The 17,419-nt window shown below is 43.0% G+C and overlaps 1 protein-coding gene across 3 annotated transcripts in view; it reads left to right on the forward strand.

The window, feature by feature from the left end:
* The window catches only part of LOC132881548 (rho-associated protein kinase 2-like), a 240,113-nt gene that overhangs the window by 17,526 nt on the left and 205,168 nt on the right, over nucleotides 1-17,419 (forward strand). For all 3 annotated transcript variants that reach the window (XM_060914115.1, XM_060914116.1, XM_060914117.1), the window contains exons 4-5: nucleotides 4,156-4,293; nucleotides 12,367-12,627. In XM_060914115.1, the coding sequence (XP_060770098.1) occupies nucleotides 4,156-4,293; nucleotides 12,367-12,627 (399 nt within the window). The remainder of the gene's footprint in view (nucleotides 1-4,155; nucleotides 4,294-12,366; nucleotides 12,628-17,419) is intronic.

Raw genomic sequence — 17,419 nt, forward strand, 5'->3', positions numbered from 1 at the left:
GAGAACACGTTGGAAAATTCCTTTTGCAACTTGGCTATCTCTGTGAGTTGGGCCAGTGAGAGGTGGTCTCCACAAGGGGCCGGAGTGGTCCGAGATGTTATCTTTTTCACCTCTGGTCCCAGTTCTGCCTTCTCCGGGATTACTGATGCCAATACCATGGGGACCCCCTCATTCCAGTGTTTTAAAAGGTTGAGGTGGTAGAGTTGCAGTGCCCTGCCCCTATCCATTTGCATCACCTCATAGTCGACGTCCCCGACTCGCTGCGTGACCTCGAAGGGCCCTTGCCACTTGGTGACTAATTTAGAACTCGACGTGGGCAATAATATGAGCACTTTGTCTCCCAGCATGAACCCTCTAAGGCGCACGCCCCTGTCATACAGTCGGCTTTGATGTTCTTGTGCCTGCCGCAAATTCTCCTGGGTTAAGTGTGTGAGGGTGTGGAGTTTAGCGCACAGGTCAAGAACGTACTGGATTTCATTTTTACTAGGTGAAGGTCCCTCCTCCCAATTTTCCCATAGCACATCCAGAATGCCATGCGGCTTACGCCCATATAATAATTCAAAGGGAGAAAATCCCGTGGAGGCTTGCAGGACCTCTCGTACTGCAAATAACAGGGGCTCAAGTCACTTATCCCAATTACATGCATCTTCACTTACGAATTTCCGGATTATGTCTTTGAGTGTTTGGTTAAATCACTCTACTAAGCCATCTGTTTGTGGGTGATAGACACTGGTGCAGATAGACTTAATCCCCAGTAACCCATACAGCTTGTGCAGTGTGCATGACATAAACATAGTGCCTTGGTCTGTCAGGATTTCTTTCGGAATCCCAACCTGGGAGATAAAGCTGCGTGCTGAGATATTGCGGAGAGGCACTGCTTCTGGATATCGCGTTGCATAGTCCACTAGAACTAAAATAAAGTGATATCCCCATGCTGACCGATCTAATGGCCTGACGAGATCCATCCCAAGTCGCTCAAACGGGGTCTCAATTAGAGGGAGAGGGCGCAAAGGCACTTTTGGAGTGGCCACGGGATTTACTAATTGGCATTCACGGCATGCTGCACACCACCGACGGACATCCCCGTGAATCCCTGGCCAATAGAACCAGGCCATTATTTGGGCTAGTGTTTTATCTTGCCCCAAGTGTCCAGCCATGGGATTAAAGTGAGCCGCATGGAATACGAGTTCCCTACGGCTCTTTGGGATTAACAACTGAGTTATTCATTCATTAGTTTGAGTGTCCTGTGTCACTTGGTACAATCTATCTTTAATAATAGTAAAATAAGGGAAGGTCGGTGCCATGCTTGGCTGAAGAGTTTGACCATCGATTACTCTCACTTGGTCAAACGCATGCCGCAGAGTCTCGTCTCATGACTGCTCTAACGGGAGATCCCCAAGGGAATCCCCAAGAGAGGGAGTAGGAGCGGGCTGCTCCTCGCTCTGACGCGGTGTTGACGTAGACGGCTCTGCAACAGCTTCTCTAGTCAATGCCACACCGGGATCTTCCCGTGACCTACTAGTGCAGGACCCACTACATGTTAGATATTCCATCAGTTTTTGAAACCCTGGCCAATCGGTACCCAAAATTAGCAAGTGGGTGAGACGAGGACTAACCGCCACCCTTATTCTATGCATTTGGCCCCGGAATAGAATCTGGACAGACACTAGAGGGGTAATGGTGAACATCCCCGTGCACACACAACACTTTCACCACTTGTGCTCCCCCCAATGCCTCACCTTGTACCAGGCGTTGGTGAATTGAGGTCTGATTACAACCAGAATCCACCAAAGCGTGATATGTATCCCCTTGAATACTCACCGGTATGGGATAGGTTCCGGCCCGATCGGGGGTGGTTTCTGGCGCGTCGGGGATCCGGATTACAGCTCCCACCTCCCTTACGGAGCTCTGACTCTGGAGATGCTCTGATTCCCTGCCGAGCCAACACACCAGCCCAGGCTTTCCCACTGCACTGGTGTTATGGGTGTCACTTACCTGAGGGGGAGACAACACAGACACAGAAGAGCGAGATGGGAGGACACCATGGGTGCGATGGGCCAGCTGGTGAGGAGCCAGCTGCCGCCTCTGTGGCAGGGGAACGGAGTGAGGAGGGGGACGAGAGGCAGGGGGGAAGAGAGAGAGAGAGAGAGAAGAGAAGCGAGGGGAGATGCCTCATCCGCCTGCCGTCAGTCCTCCACCAGCTCAATGACTCGTTCTAGTGACACCGGACAATGGCACTGGACCCATTCCGCCATTCCTTCCAGAAGTCGAGAGAGAAACTGTTCCAGTGCCACCAGATCGATGATCTCATCAGCGTCGCGGTCTTCCACCCTCAGCCACCGTTGGCAGGCGTCCCGGAGTTGCTGGCCGAATGCAAACGGCCGGCCGACCTCCTCCAATGCCAGCGTCTGGAAGCGCTGGCGATGTTGCTCTGGGGAGCAGCCGAGCCGCTGCAGGATGGCTTTCCTCAGATCAGCATAGACCAGTCAGCTGTCAGCAGGGAGCTGCTGCGCTGCGAGCTGCACCTCGCCAGTCAGGAGTGGGGAGAGAGCTCCTTTTCTCTGCTCCCTCTCTCCTTTTATGCTCCATCCCTGTAACAAACACACACACCCACACACAATTGACAGCAGGTGGAACGACGAAGCCACTTACCTTCCCTGACCCCGCCCTCCATTCACAGACTGCTGCTTGGCCACGCCCCCGCTCCCACACAGTGATACTACCTACTTGTCTGAGCTGATAGCCTGGTAGTAGAGTAGCCAATCAGAGCATGCAATTGCTCATATCCAGTGAATGTGGCTAGAATATATATTTATATATGATATTACATGGTGGCACAAAGACATGAAGTTTATTTTCGAGTGGTCAATATATTTCACAAGTGAGCAGAGTGAACTCATGAAATATATTCACCACTCAAAGATAAACTTCCTATCTTTGCACCACTGTGTAATATCCTATATATAACTTACAGTCCTCCAGTAACCAGTTCACAAATTAATTTAGAGTGCCATTAGAATGTCTTTAAATTAATAGTTTAACCAAAAAAATTGAAGAGAAGCATATAACTACCAGTTTGCCATTGTGTAAATTCCACGGTCTAAATCATCACATATTTGTCTCAAAATGCACTGAGTTATTTACTATTTTGCTAATGTGGTTTTTGAAAGTTGATTGTGTCAGAAAAACAGTCTTTGGTAATGAATGAACTTGAACTGATAAAGTATCTTGTTTTAGAAAACACTTTGTTACTATAACCATTAGATTATTCGGTAGGAAGATAATTTGCATGTCCTTTTATGTCTTGATTGATACTTACATTGGTGAAATAGAGTTGAGTTAAGATAGATAAAGTTATTGTGCCTTGAAAAATGTCTTTCTGGCATTCCTGGATTTAAACCTATTGCAAATGCTTACCACGATTAATTGATCAAAGCTTTCATAACAGCATTACTGATTATCAGAGCTCTGCAGGACAGAAACACAGCATAGTGGTCTATCTATTATGAGATTATGGTGAGGTTACACATGTGCAGCAGAGGAATAATGATTATACTCAGAGTTTAACCTGTTTACAGAAGACAGCATTGATGTGGTGTGATTGCTCCATATAGCTGTTTTATAGCTATTTGAACCTCTACCTGTCATTGATTTCCTTTAATGGGGAAAAAAGCACTTTGAAAAAGTTAATTAATTTATTTTCCTGCTTTACAATACACAAGTGTCATGGTGGTGCAGTGATTAGCACTGTCACCTCACAATAAGAAAGTTCTGGTTTCAAGCCCAGTGGCTGACGGGGAGCTTTCTGTGTGGGGTTTGCATGTTTTCCCATGTCTGTGTGGGCTTCTTCTGGGTATTCTGGTTTCCTCCACAGTCCAAACATATAACATGTGGTTAAGTTAACTGGCTACTCTAACTTGCCCATAGGCATGAATGGTTGAGAGGAGAAAACCTCTATAATAATCCAGTAGAAGGTAACAGGAAGCCACTATTGCTAGTTTTCCTAGAAACTTTGCTGGATTTATAATACAAAACCATATTTTGAAAAATGTATCTGAACTACATTCTCTTAATATTAATTTTGGCCTAATGATAGCACATTGAATAATTTTTACCTGTACATTGAACTAACTGAGCATGTATTTCTGAGTTTAGGTGCGGCACAAGGTCTCTAAGAAAGTGTATGCTATGAAGAAGCTCAGCAAGTTTGAGATGATCAAGCGCTCAGACTCTGCCTTCTTCTGGGAGGAAAGGGACATCATGGCCTTCTCAAACAGTCCCTGGATAGTGCAGGTAGAATGAAAGTATACAACATCAGCACACTATGTTTTACACACACACACATGAAATTAACTGGTTCCCATCTACTGTTAACAAGCAAATGTTTAAAATTCAAAATGTCAAGAAGTTTGGCTGGGGGCTCCTGAGTGGTCAGAAAATTATTCACCTTATTATCCAGGGATCACAAGTTCAAGTCCTGCATCACAACAAAGTTGGACAGGATTATAAATGAGTATATTAGAGGGACAGCACATGTAGGTTAGCTTGGAGACAAAATCAGAGAGGTGAGATTGAGATGGTTTGGACATGTACAGAGGAGAGATTCAGGGTATATTGGGAAAAAGAATGCTGGAAATGGAGTTGCCAGATAGAAGGAAAAGAGGAAGACCAAAGACAAGATTTATGGATGTGATGAAGAAGGACATGAGGATGGTTGGTGTGACAGAAAAAGATACGGATGGCTGGAGGAGATGGAGGGATGTTATCTGCTGTGGCAACCCCAATCGGTAACAGCTCAAAGAAGAAGAAGAACCTGTCTATCTCTCTCATTCTCTGTCTCTCCATGTAATGTCAGTTTCCACTGCTGGCAAGTAGGTTTGACGTTGCATGGTATGAACGTAGTTTCTTCCTCCACTTTATTTGATCATGGGCATCTGCAACAGTGACACCATTCAATCTCAGGTCTTCAGTTAGCACTGCTCCCCATGTTTTACAGGGCCTGCCCCATTTCTTGCACTCATCCACCTGGAAACTGATATCTCATTTATCCAGGCATCACTTCTCTGGACATGGCCAAACCAACGTAGGTGCCTACATCTTTGAGCAGTTTCAAGATCATCCGTCTTCAGCCTCGCACGCAGATCACAGGAGCTAACATCATCCTCAGTGTCCCTGCTTTAGATTTGTGCGAAATGACTTTAGATTTGTGTGAAATTAATTGTGCAAAGAGACTTTTGTGCAAAATGACCAGATACCAGTAACAAAAGGTGTCCACCATACCCAGTCTGTGCTCACCAACCATCACATGCTCACAAGACCTGCCATCAACAGGGTAGGCCATGCCAAGACATCGGCTATATCTGGAGGAAGGATCAGGAGTCAGCTGACCACGGATGTTACTACAGCTCTTATGGATTCAGTAGGCACAGCCACTGCAGAAAATGGAATTACTGCCGACCACTTTCATACACACACCACATGGATGAATGCTCGAGTCCCTCTGCAAGTCTAGGTTGGGATCTGATCATTTTCTAAAACATGCTGATTGGCAGGCAGCATGGTGTTGCAGTGGTTAGCACTGTTGCCTCATAACAAGGTTCTGGATTTGAACCTCATGGTCAACTAGGGCCTTTCTGTATGGAGTTTGCATGTTCTTCCTGTGCCTGCATAGGTTTCTTCTGCATGCTCCGGTTTCCAAAGACATACAGATTAGGACAACTGGTTACTCTAAATTGCCTGTGAGTGTGAATGGTCATTCATCTCTGTGTTAACCCTGTGACAGAGTGGTGACCTGCCTAGGGTGTACCCTGCCTCTCACCTGAGGTCAGCTGATATTGGCTCCAGCTTCCCCTGCAACTCTGACAGATAAGCGGTATAGATAATGGATGAATACTGGCCCCTAAATTTGTATGTTCAGAAAACCAATGTGTAGTAAGCTACAAGTTTTATTTCAAGCTCTTCACACTGAAACTGTATGCTGTAGATACACTGTGTGCAGAGCTCTGCTGAATCAAATGGCTCAAAGTCATTGACCTCAGCGTTTCCTGAAAGTGATTTTTTTTTTGCATTTTTGATTTTTTTTGGAAACTTATGACTTTAACTTCACTACATTTGAAACGCAAATATCGTACTTTTCACTCCAATACATTTCTGTCAAGGTCCTTGTTACTTGTTACTATGAAGCAGCTTTGAAAGTGGATGTTTTTTTCTTTTCTTTTCTAAAACATGAGTGTTTTTTTTTTCGTAGGTGACACTGACACAGCCTAGCAGTAATCACTAGGGTCACGTCATGTCCATAGACTGTATAAATCAAGTTCAATGATTTCTCTGCAGCATTATTTGAACACGATCAGTTGATGGCAGAATGGAAGGAGGCGGTTCTTCTTGAGAATGCACGTGCCCATGGCCATACCTAGAACCCATGTTTCAGTTTTCTGAAAGGATTAAATATTTATTTTGTTTTAAATGTTTGCTTTGTTTGCCGAAAACAAACCACATCATGGCCTACAAAGCTTGCCATCCAACCTGCGGAAGCATATTGAGGCATGTAAACGTTTTATTCCAAGAGAAAGCTTGCAATGACATTGTCTGTGCTTTTAGAGCTAGTGATAATGTTGCAATAGCTATGCAGTCCGGTTAGTCAAATGACTTTCTATAGATTTGCTCACCAAATTGCTGTAGCCTTGTCCACAGCTAACGTTTACACATACAGTAAGTAGTTAACTTGGACACTGTTAGTTAGCATGTAAAAATTGAATTATGCTAACATGAATAATGTTAACTTATCTGAAGTCCTTTCAGAAATACGTTTTAGCATGATCTTGCCAAATAAACAGAATGTAGAAATCTTTCTTTTCTAGTAACATTAGCTATCTAATATGATTTTGAGTTTGAAAAGCGTTTGCTAGCATGTCAGGTGGAGTTTCACTGACTAGCTAGCCTATTGTTAAACCACCATGATGGCACAGCATGCGTTCATTTTGTGAATTTACATTTCTGTCTTTGGTAACGTCATTAGGTATTGTAAGCGTTGTGGCAATAATACAACAATGCATTGACAGAAAATGTACTTTTAATACTTAAGTCTTTTTAAAAGCAAGTACTTCAGTACTTTAATTTAAGTAAAAATTTGACTGTATAACTTTCACTTGTATCAGTGTAACATTTGACCAGTGGTATGGTACTTTGACTTAAGTAATGAAGTTGGGTACTTTGTCCACCTCTGTAATTTGTACACCACGAGATTTATGCAGCATCTGCTTTATTCAAAGACATACCTCATTTGGAAATTAAAGAGTTGTGTTGTGTATCCAATGTACAAGTGTTCATTTGTAATACTGTTAATGTATAGTACACACACATACCATACATATATTAGGTATAGTGTATATTAGGGTGGCATAGTGGTTAGCACTGTTACCTCACTGCAAGAAGGTTCCGGGTTCAACCCTCATGGCTGACAGGGGCCTTTCTGTGTGGAGTTTGCATGTTCTCCCCATGTCTGCATGGGTTTCCTCTGGGTGCTCTGTTTTTTCCCACAGTTCAAAGACGTGCAGATTAGGTAAAATACTGTACCTAGCCACTGGGTTTGTACAAGCCAGCGCATACTTAGTGCTGGTTCCAAGCCTGGATAGATTGGAGAGGGCATCCAGTATAAAACCTATGCCAAATCAAATATGCAGAACAGATCCGCTGTGGCGACGCCGAACGTGCGGGAGTAGCTGAAAGAAAACTATTAATGTATATTAGATGTAAGTTTATAAAATGTAAACATGAAATAACTTGAGCTATTAACCCCTGAACCAGGACCAGTAATGGTTACGGCAAAAATAGCATAACATTCATTCCACTCTGCAGTGTTGCCAGGTCACATTTCCCCATAGAATTGAGCCAAAAGTGACGATCACACCCATACTTGTGTGTTTGTTGAACATCCTGTTCCAGATTTATTCTCCACTGCTTTTATAATAAGCTTCATTCTTCTGGGGAGGTTTTCCACTAAATATTGGAGCGTGGGGATTTGTGTTCATTCAGCCACAAGAGCATTAGCAAGATCTGGCACTGATGAAGTCGGGTGTGGAGTTGGCATTCCAGTTCATCCCAAAGGTGTCAGGGCTACTGAGGTGTTCCACAGCAACTGTATCTTCATGGCGCTCGCTTTGTGCACAGAAACATTGTTATGCTGGTTTGGGGCTCTTAGTTCCAGTGAAGGAAAATTGGAACATTACAGCATATTACAGCAATTGTGTGTTTTGAACTCTGTGGCAACAGTTTGGGAAAAAGCACATATGGATGTGATGGTCAGATGTCCATATACTTTTGGTCATATAGTGACTTGTTTGATTTGTTCCTATGAGTTTATTTTTCCCACAGTTGTTTTTGATATTTTGGCTACATTGTAGTAATTATATCAGTAACAATAACTACACTTTTTCAATAACACTTTTTTTTAATGCATCATATGAAGTTTGTCTCATCTCATTATCTCTAGCCGCTTTATCCTGTTCTACAGGGTCGCAGGCAAACTGGAGCCTAACCCAGCTGACTACGGGCGAAAGGCGGGGTACACCCTGGACAAGTCGCCAGGTCATCACAGGGCTGACACATCGACAACCATTCACACCTACGGTCAATTTAGAGTCACCAGTTAACCTAACCTGCATGTCTTTGGGGGAAACCGGAGCATCCGGAGGAAACCCATGCAGAGAACATGCAAACTCCGCACAGAAAGGCCCTCGCCGGCCACGGGGCTTGAACCCGGACCTTCTTGCTGTGAGGCGACAGCGCTAACCACTACACCACCATGCTACCCTAAATAATAAAATATTTTTGATTATGGTTACCATAAATAATATATTTTATAATTACCTAGTTTTATATTGGGATGGATTTTAGTCTAAGTCCATTGGGTTGGATTTGTCACGCAGGCCTGGCAACCCTGCTGTTTTGAGATTTTATTTTCAGCATGAAAGAGAGCCAAAGCTATCCGTTTTTGCTACCTATCTTTCAAAATAAGTTCTCTGCTAATTTTGATCTTCACAAAAGTCCAGCTACCTACCAAATTATGATTCATAGTTAACTTATGCAGCTTATTCACAATATGTAGGCTATAATTGGCGCAAAGAAAGAGCAAAAAGGCATATACTGACCACTGACTTATGTGTAAAATGTCTGCACATATGTTATTTTTCAGCTGAACTTCTTGAAAAAGGCATCATTATTGTCCAAAAGTATTAGGACTGAAAAGCTGTCAGTTCAGAAGCTTCCATGGCCATATCATGACACATAAAGTGTTGCTTCAGCCAAATGTCAAGTGTATGTGTTCAAAAATGCCACAGAATCCTATTTAAACCTTAATCTTATTGAAAACCTAACTAGAGTTTTAGAGACAAAGGCTACGTTCACACTGCAGGCTGAAGTGACTCAAATCCGATCTTTTCGCCCATATGTGACCTGTATCCGATCTTTTATTTACAATATGAACGACACAGATCCGATTTTTTCAAATCCGACCCAGGCCGTTTGGATATGTGGTCCTAATTCCGATTCCTATCCGCTCTTTTCATATGCGACTTCAGTCTGAACCGCCAGGTCGCATTCATCCGACTTACACGTCATCAACAAGCCACAAACGTCACTATTCTGCGCTGAAGTAGGCGGCGGGTCTCTCAAAAAAAGTTACAACAACATGGCGCATAATCACGGGCGCAGATTTAAATTCACCTCGTTTGGTCCCCCCCCCCACTTATAGGGAGGAAAAAACGTCTATGCTGTCTTTCTTTGCATAAGGCAAACCTCACGGAAAAATCAAAAGACTAATTACCATTTGGTTTATTGAGGTGCACAGCAGTATATACATAGTTGCAACAACTCACATAAAACAAAGACTGATATTCGGTTGGTTGAGCTGCGCAGACTGCACAGGTTGCGAGCTCGAGCTTGGTTGCTATGGTTACTAACAACAAGTTTGACAGGCATATCGGGGTTGGGGTTGGTTTGCTGGCAGCTTTGTCCCCCCCCCCCCCCCCAGTTTTTTGTCCCTCCCAGTTCAAAAAACGTATCTGCCCCCCTGCGCATGACATCAATGCGAGGGACGCTTCGGGCTGTGAAGGTTCTGAATCTTCTCAATGGAAGGACGCAGAGGTTAGGGAGCTGATTTCCATTTGGGGGGATACAGCTATTCAAGCTAGATTGGATGGGTCATATCGCAACCGGGCGGTTTTACTTCCGTAAACACTGGCCATGCTCACTGCGTGTGACGTCGTCGTATCCTGCAATGCGCATGCGGAACACTTTTAGGTCGCTTTTCGTTCATACTGAGGATCACATACAAGTTGCATATATTTGTTAATGTGAACGACCTCACAAAAAAATCGGATTTCACAAAAAAATCGGAATTGAGCATTAAGCCTTGCAGTGTGAACATAGCGAAAGTGTCTAGCTAGCTTTGTAACATCTCATCTCATCTCATTATCTCTAGCTGCTTTATCCTGTTCTACAGGGTCACAGGCAAGCTGGAGCCTATCCCAGCTGATTATGGGCAAAAGGCAGGGTACACCCTGGACAAGTCACCAGGTTATCACAGGACTGACACATAGACAACCATTTACATCTATGATCAATTTAGAGTCACCAGTTAACCTAACCTGCATGTCTTTGGGGGAAACCGGAGCACCTGGAGAACATGCAAACTCCGCACAGAAAGGCCCTTGCCGGCCACAGGACTCGAACCCGGACCTTCTTGCTGTGAGGCGACAGCACTAACCACTACACCATCGTGCCGCCCCACTTTGTAACAATTTAAAATATATTTATAAATGCAGAATAAACAGTTAAACCTATGAGTGCAGTGAAATCTTGACAATATTTTACACTTTATTTGCTGTACTAAAGAATGATCTATGTGTAGGTCAGCTGGATTTTAATCACATTTCACCTCACTCAGTTTTACCTCTGCATTTTGATAGCTTTGATAGCTTTTTATAATCATGTCATCATTTTGGAGGAACCTGTGATACACTATGCCTGTACCTCTTTATGAAACTGGAAGAAGCAACAGCAATTATTTCATGTAGTAGAACTGCTCAAGTCATCTGTCATGCTGTGTATATTTCTTTAAATTTTAGCTTTTATGTAGCTGAGCTACAGTTACAACTTTTGGTTAAAGTAAAATCTGAGCTAAGAACATAGCTTGCCCAAGACTAGTAGGAGTTCAAAAGTTGAATAAAACCTAAAAGATTACTGGGCTTTGTGAATATAAAATAAAAAATAGATTTTAGTTTTTTTTTTTTATTTAGGAGCAATTCCAGCGTTATGGACGTGACACTTGAACTCAAAATGGCAACAAATGACCCAGTGCATGTTTTATTGTCTCCCAGTATTTAAACAGGCGTTGCATATTTTAAGGCTGTACCATACTGGAGAAGTGATAGAACAAGAACAATTCCCATAGTACATCTAGGGCATGCCAGAAAATGCCAATAAAAGATGCGTTATGGATGTGACAGAAAAAGTATCACTTTTCTTGGGTGACTGTACATTTTTATCAAACTCTGTGAAATCGTAAACCTAATGTCGAAATGGAGATATCCATTTGATAGAGGGGTCCAAGGTGAATATTAAAAAATCTTTGTTTAAAATATTTTGTATTTCATGCAGAGTTTCGGAAGGAAAAGTCAGCGTTATGGATGTGACAAAATTCCGTTATGGATGTGACGCGTCTGAAATAGACATGGCATATGTTTAGAAAATCAGCAATTTAACCACCATAACCCTTTGAAAAACTCTCTAAATATCAGCTAAAACTATCAAAGTTCTTAAATAATATTTAGGATGGCTATTGTTTTGCTGTTTTGTGGATTTCAGCATACATTTCTGTGGCTTGTGGCAATAATATAGAATTGTACATGATCAAAGTGGATTTTAGCTTGGGGTTTACATTATAAGAAAGAAAGACTGACAGTGACATATTAGGTTGGTTACAAATTGGTTCAACTTATTCACATCTGTAAAATACAGGCCTAGGTGATATCTCTGGGAGTGGTTTTGATGTATTACATGTTGCTTTAATTTTGCATGGTGAGGTTGACATTTACATGGAATTGCCCTTAGGTAGATGCGCTACTAGAAAAATCTCCAAGTGTGAAGGTGTCTTTCTGTATGGTAATTTTCATTTTGCCAACAATGCAAATGAAGATGAGACATAGAGGAGGCTTCTTTATAATGAATGATGCAATTGCTTTGCAAGTAAATTGGGACAAATGTTTCTAAGTATTCAACAGACCTTTATTGATCAATAAAAAGTACCAGTTATTGATTTACAGTACCTGTATACTAATTATCTTTGGTTTCTCTGCATTTGCATAGCTGTGCTGTGCCTTTCAAGATGAGCGCCACCTTTACTTGGTGATGGAGTTCATGGCAGGTGGAGATCTGGTAACCCTTACCATGAATTATGACATGCCTGAGGAATGGGCACGATTCTACACTGCTGAAGTGGTGCTTGCACTGGATGCCATCCACTCCATGGGCTTCATCCACAGAGACATCAAACCTGAAAACATGTTGCTGGACCACAGTGGACACCTAAAACTTGCTGACTTTGGCACATGCATGAAAATGGACAAGGTGAGTGTGTTCTAGGGCTGAACGATTTTAAGAAAAAATTTAATTGCGATTTTTCTGCCAGATATTGCGATTTCGATTTCAACCACGATTTTTTTTCTTTAAATCGAGTTTCAGTGCAAATTAATTAATACAATGAATTCCATAAAGCTAATGCAAGAATGAAAACTGAGGTCAACAGATTTCAAATGTAGGCCTGTTTATTAACATTGAGTGCCTGAGGAACAAGTTATAATAACTTAAAATAAAAATAAAAAGAGAGCCATCTTTCTTAAGTAAACTTTTGCTTCTTTTACTTTTCCCATCTACAACATATCAGACATAAAAAAAGGTTGATCAATGGCTCAGCAGCATCAAAATATTGCACTTTTGTAAAAGAATGTACATAAGCATTATAAATTATAACTAGAGCCAACAATTCCCCTGTGGGAAATTGTGAGAGTGATGCAGTGCGTGTAGCAGTCGCTATTGCAGGAGCTGAGCTGTACTGTGTGAATGTGTGACTTGCCATGATCCTAAAAGCCTGTGTCTCTCTGAGAGGGAGCAGCCCCTCCCTCCTGTGTGTGTGTGTGAGAGCGAGCAGCCCCTCCCCCACCCGTGCGCTGCGAGCAGAGACACAGAGAGGCTGTGACACAGAGTGGTAGCTGACACAGAGTGTTTTTACACCATGCTGGGGCAATACGCAGAGCATACATGTGTGAAATTATTGGCGAAACAAAACATGGGTCAGTTTAGGAGCACTGAGAAAAACCGCAGCTTGGACGATCCCAAAATCATGTTGTCTGAGATCGCGATTTTCTGTCGAAAACGATAGATCGTTCAGCCCTAGTGTGTTCATAAGCTGGGTTTTGGGTATTCATGTACAGGTGCATCTCAAAAACTTAGAATATCATGAAAAAGCTCTTTTTTCATAATTTAATTCAAAAAGGTAAACTTTTATAGATTCTGTATTCATTGCATGTAAAGTGAAATATTTCAAGCCTTTTTTGCTTTAATTTTGATGATTATAGCTTATAGCTCATGAACATCAGAAATCGAGTATCTCAAAATATTAGAATATGTCATAAGATCAATCAAAAAAGATGTTCAAGATGGCGGCTGCAGTGGCCCCTCGCAGTCCCAATAACATGGTGTTTTTAAATGTTTCTTTGTCTATGTCTACATGTCGTCTATGTTAAGACACAAGTACAGTCACCAGTTTCTGTTGAACATGAGCAGAACAAGTGAAAACAGCTTGATGGTAACATAAGAACGTAAATTTTGGAGCCTCGGTCTACTCCGCCATATCACAACATCGCTGACCTCTAGTACTGTTTCCTACCAGGAGAGGAGGTGCTGCAGGCATTGCGAGAGGAAGCGAGGATGTATACAGGCTAGCGGCTAATCCGAACAGACTGGCAATACCATCTGTCATACTTGCCAATGTTTGATCCATAGACAATAAGATGGACCATGTATGCCTTCTGAGAGCCACTTAGCATGGCATGAGAGATTGCTGTGTTTTCATTTTCATGGAAACATGGCTTAATCACAACATCCCGGGCTGTGCCATACAGCTAGACTGGCTAATGTGCCACAGAGCTGACAGAGCTTGGAGAATGGGAAATAAGACCCGCAGTAGCAGTGTGTGTGTGTGTGTGTGTGTGTGTGTGTGTTGGGATACTATAGTGATTTCTAAACACTGTTCAGCTCTGGTGGAGTTTATCATCATCAAGTGCTGACCTTTTACCTATTCTCTTATTAGCTGTATACATTCCACCCAGCCCTAATAACAACAACAGAGAGGCGGCACTCAGTGAACTGTACCAGGATGGATTTCTTATTCTTGCTGTGGATTTTAACCATGCCAACCCAGAGACTGTTTTACCCAAGCTACACTAGCAGGTTGATTTCTGTACAAGAGGAAATAACATACTAGACCTTGTTTTCACTAACAACAAAGGAGCATACAAGGCTGCTCCCCTCCCCCACCTCAGACTCTCTGACCACATTACAATTATGCTAAAGCCAGCATACAAGCCATAGGTGAAAGTGACTAAATTAGTTCTTGAAGAGATACGTGTGTGGCCAGAAGGTGCTACCTCTGCACTTCAGGACTGTTTTGACACTCCAGACTGGGACATTTTCAAGCAGACAGCTACATACAACCAAAAATAGACCTACAGGAATACACTGGGACTGTGATTGCCTACATCACCAAATGCATTGAGGATATGATGGTCACCAAAATAATCACCACATGAACTAACCAGAAGCCATGGCTGACAGAGGTTCACAGACTGTGGAAGATCCAGAGCACTGCCTTAAGAGCTGGTGACATAGCTGAATTGACAGTTGCCAGAGCCAACCTGTCTCGAGGCATCAGGAATGCAAAATGTCAATACACCACAAAAATAACCCACCAATTCAAGGACAGCAGAAATACATGGAGTCTGTGGCAGGGGATTCAGACTCTCATGGATTACAAACCACCACCACAGGCCTGTGATAATGACATCTCTCTGCTAAATGAACTGAACAGCTTCTGTGTACATTTTGAAGCACTAAACAACACGCCTGTGCAGAAGATGACACCCCCCCCCCCCCCCCATGACCATGTTCTGAATTTTTCCTCAGCTAGCGTGAAGAAAATGCTAAACAGGATCAATATCCACAATGCAGCCGGTCCGGACAACATCCCTGGTTGGGTGCTGAAAGACTGCACAAAGGAGCTGAAGGATGTCCTCATAGACATTTTTAACACCTCCATGGGCCAAGCTGTTCTCAGATGCTTCAAAACCACCACCATTGTACCAATGCCAAAAAAGTCAACTCCATCCTGCTTTAATGATTACCACCCAGTTGTACTGACCCCCACGATCATGAAGTGCTTTGAAAGACTAGTCATACAACATATAAAATCAAGTCAAGTCAAGTTTATTTGCATAGCACTTTTAACAATAGACATTGCCGCAAAGCAGCTTTACAGAAAATTAAAGGTTTCAAACATGAGCTAATTTTATCCCTAATTTATCCCCAATGAGCAAGCCTGTGGTGATGGTGGCAAGGAAAAGATCCATCCTTCTTCCCACCCTGGACCCTTTTCAGTTCGCATACCAGGCCAACAGTTCCACTGATGTTGCATCCTCCTCTGTCCTCCCCATTGCCCTCACCCATCTGGACACAAAAGACTCACATGTGAGAATACTGTTCATACTTAGACTTCAGTTTAGCATTTAATACCATCATACATCAACAGCTGACAGGGAAACTGGATCTGCTGGACCTAAACACCTCACTCTGCAACTGGTTACTGGACTTTCTCTCTGAGAGACTGCAATCAGTAAGGATTGCAACAAGGCATCAGGCACCATCACACTAAGCACAGGTCCCCCCCAAGGGTGTGTGCTCAGTCCTCTGCTGTTCATCTTGTTGACTCATGACTGTGTTCCAACATACTGCTCCAACCACTTCTTCAAATTTGCTGATGACACGACTGTGGTGGGTCTCATCAGCAACAATGGCAAAGCCAATTTCAGAAGTCAAGTTAACCAACTGGCTATATGGTGCATGAATAACAATCTCTCCCTAAACATGGAAAAAACAAAAGAGATTATCAACTTCTGGAAGGCCCACACCCAGCACCCTGTGCTGACCATCAATGGAACTGCTGTGGATAGGGTGAGCAGCAACAAATTCCTGGGGGTGCACATCAGAGAGGACCTTTCCTGAAATAACAACACTACATCACTGGCCAAGAAAGCCCAGTAGTTCCTCTATTTCCTATGGAAGCTGAAGAGAGCCAAAGCCCTGACACCCATTAATGCACACTTTTTAATGCAGCATCATTGAGAGCATTCTGGCCAGCTGTGTCACTGTGTGGTTTAGGAACTGCACAACTGCCAACTGTAAGACACTGCAGGACATAGGGAATGCAGCTCAGAAGATCACTGGTACCTCTCTTCCCCCCTCTTGGACATCTACAACACTCACTTGGCTCATAAAGCCATCAGCATTGTGAGCAACCCCACCCACACCTTCAGTCCCCTTCCTTCTGGAAAAAGGTAGCAGAGCTTCCGAGCTAGCTCCACCAAACTGGTAAACAGCTTTATACACAAGGTTGTCAGGATGCTGAACTGTTGTGCTCCCCCCACCTCCAAATAACTCAAACTGTTACTAAAAATTGTTGTAAAACTGTTACAAACTGTTACTCAAACTGTCACCTGTAGTCTTGTTAAACAAATCAGGCACTTGTCACTGTTTTGCACTACTACCATTTGCACTATTTCTTCTACTTGTGTGGTTTTTTATGTGTGCTCTTTTTGAAATAAATACTTTTGTTTGTGTATTTATGTTTACACTGAGGGTCTAGGAGAAATGATATTTTAATCTGGTCTATATTTTGTACATATGGCAGAATTGACAACAAAGTTGTTAGGGCTGGTGGAGGTATGGTGAAACAGATCCAAAAACAGAACACAGACAGTAATCCAATAAATAAGATGATTTAATACAGGGAAGAAAGGGTGTGGCAAAAGATAAACAAACAGAACAAAAAACAAATAGCAGAGAACTAGAGACCAGAGGTTTAAGCTGTGACATGTGGAACGTGGGGTGGATGCGTCACATGGTGAGTGGTAGTGCTAGTCTGACGGAACATGGGTTGATTACCTTTTTGATGAGGAAGGGTCCTAGGTACCTGGGAGCCAGCTTGCAGGAGACGGTTCTGAGTGGCAGATGGCGTGTGGAGAGCATGACTCATTGCCCCACCCGGTAAGTGGGCGCCTTAGAGTGGCATTTGTCGGCCTGCCTCTTG

The sequence above is a fragment of the Neoarius graeffei genome, chromosome 2, assembly GCF_027579695.1.
Source record: "Neoarius graeffei isolate fNeoGra1 chromosome 2, fNeoGra1.pri, whole genome shotgun sequence".
Classification (NCBI taxonomy): domain Eukaryota; kingdom Metazoa; phylum Chordata; class Actinopteri; order Siluriformes; family Ariidae; genus Neoarius; species Neoarius graeffei.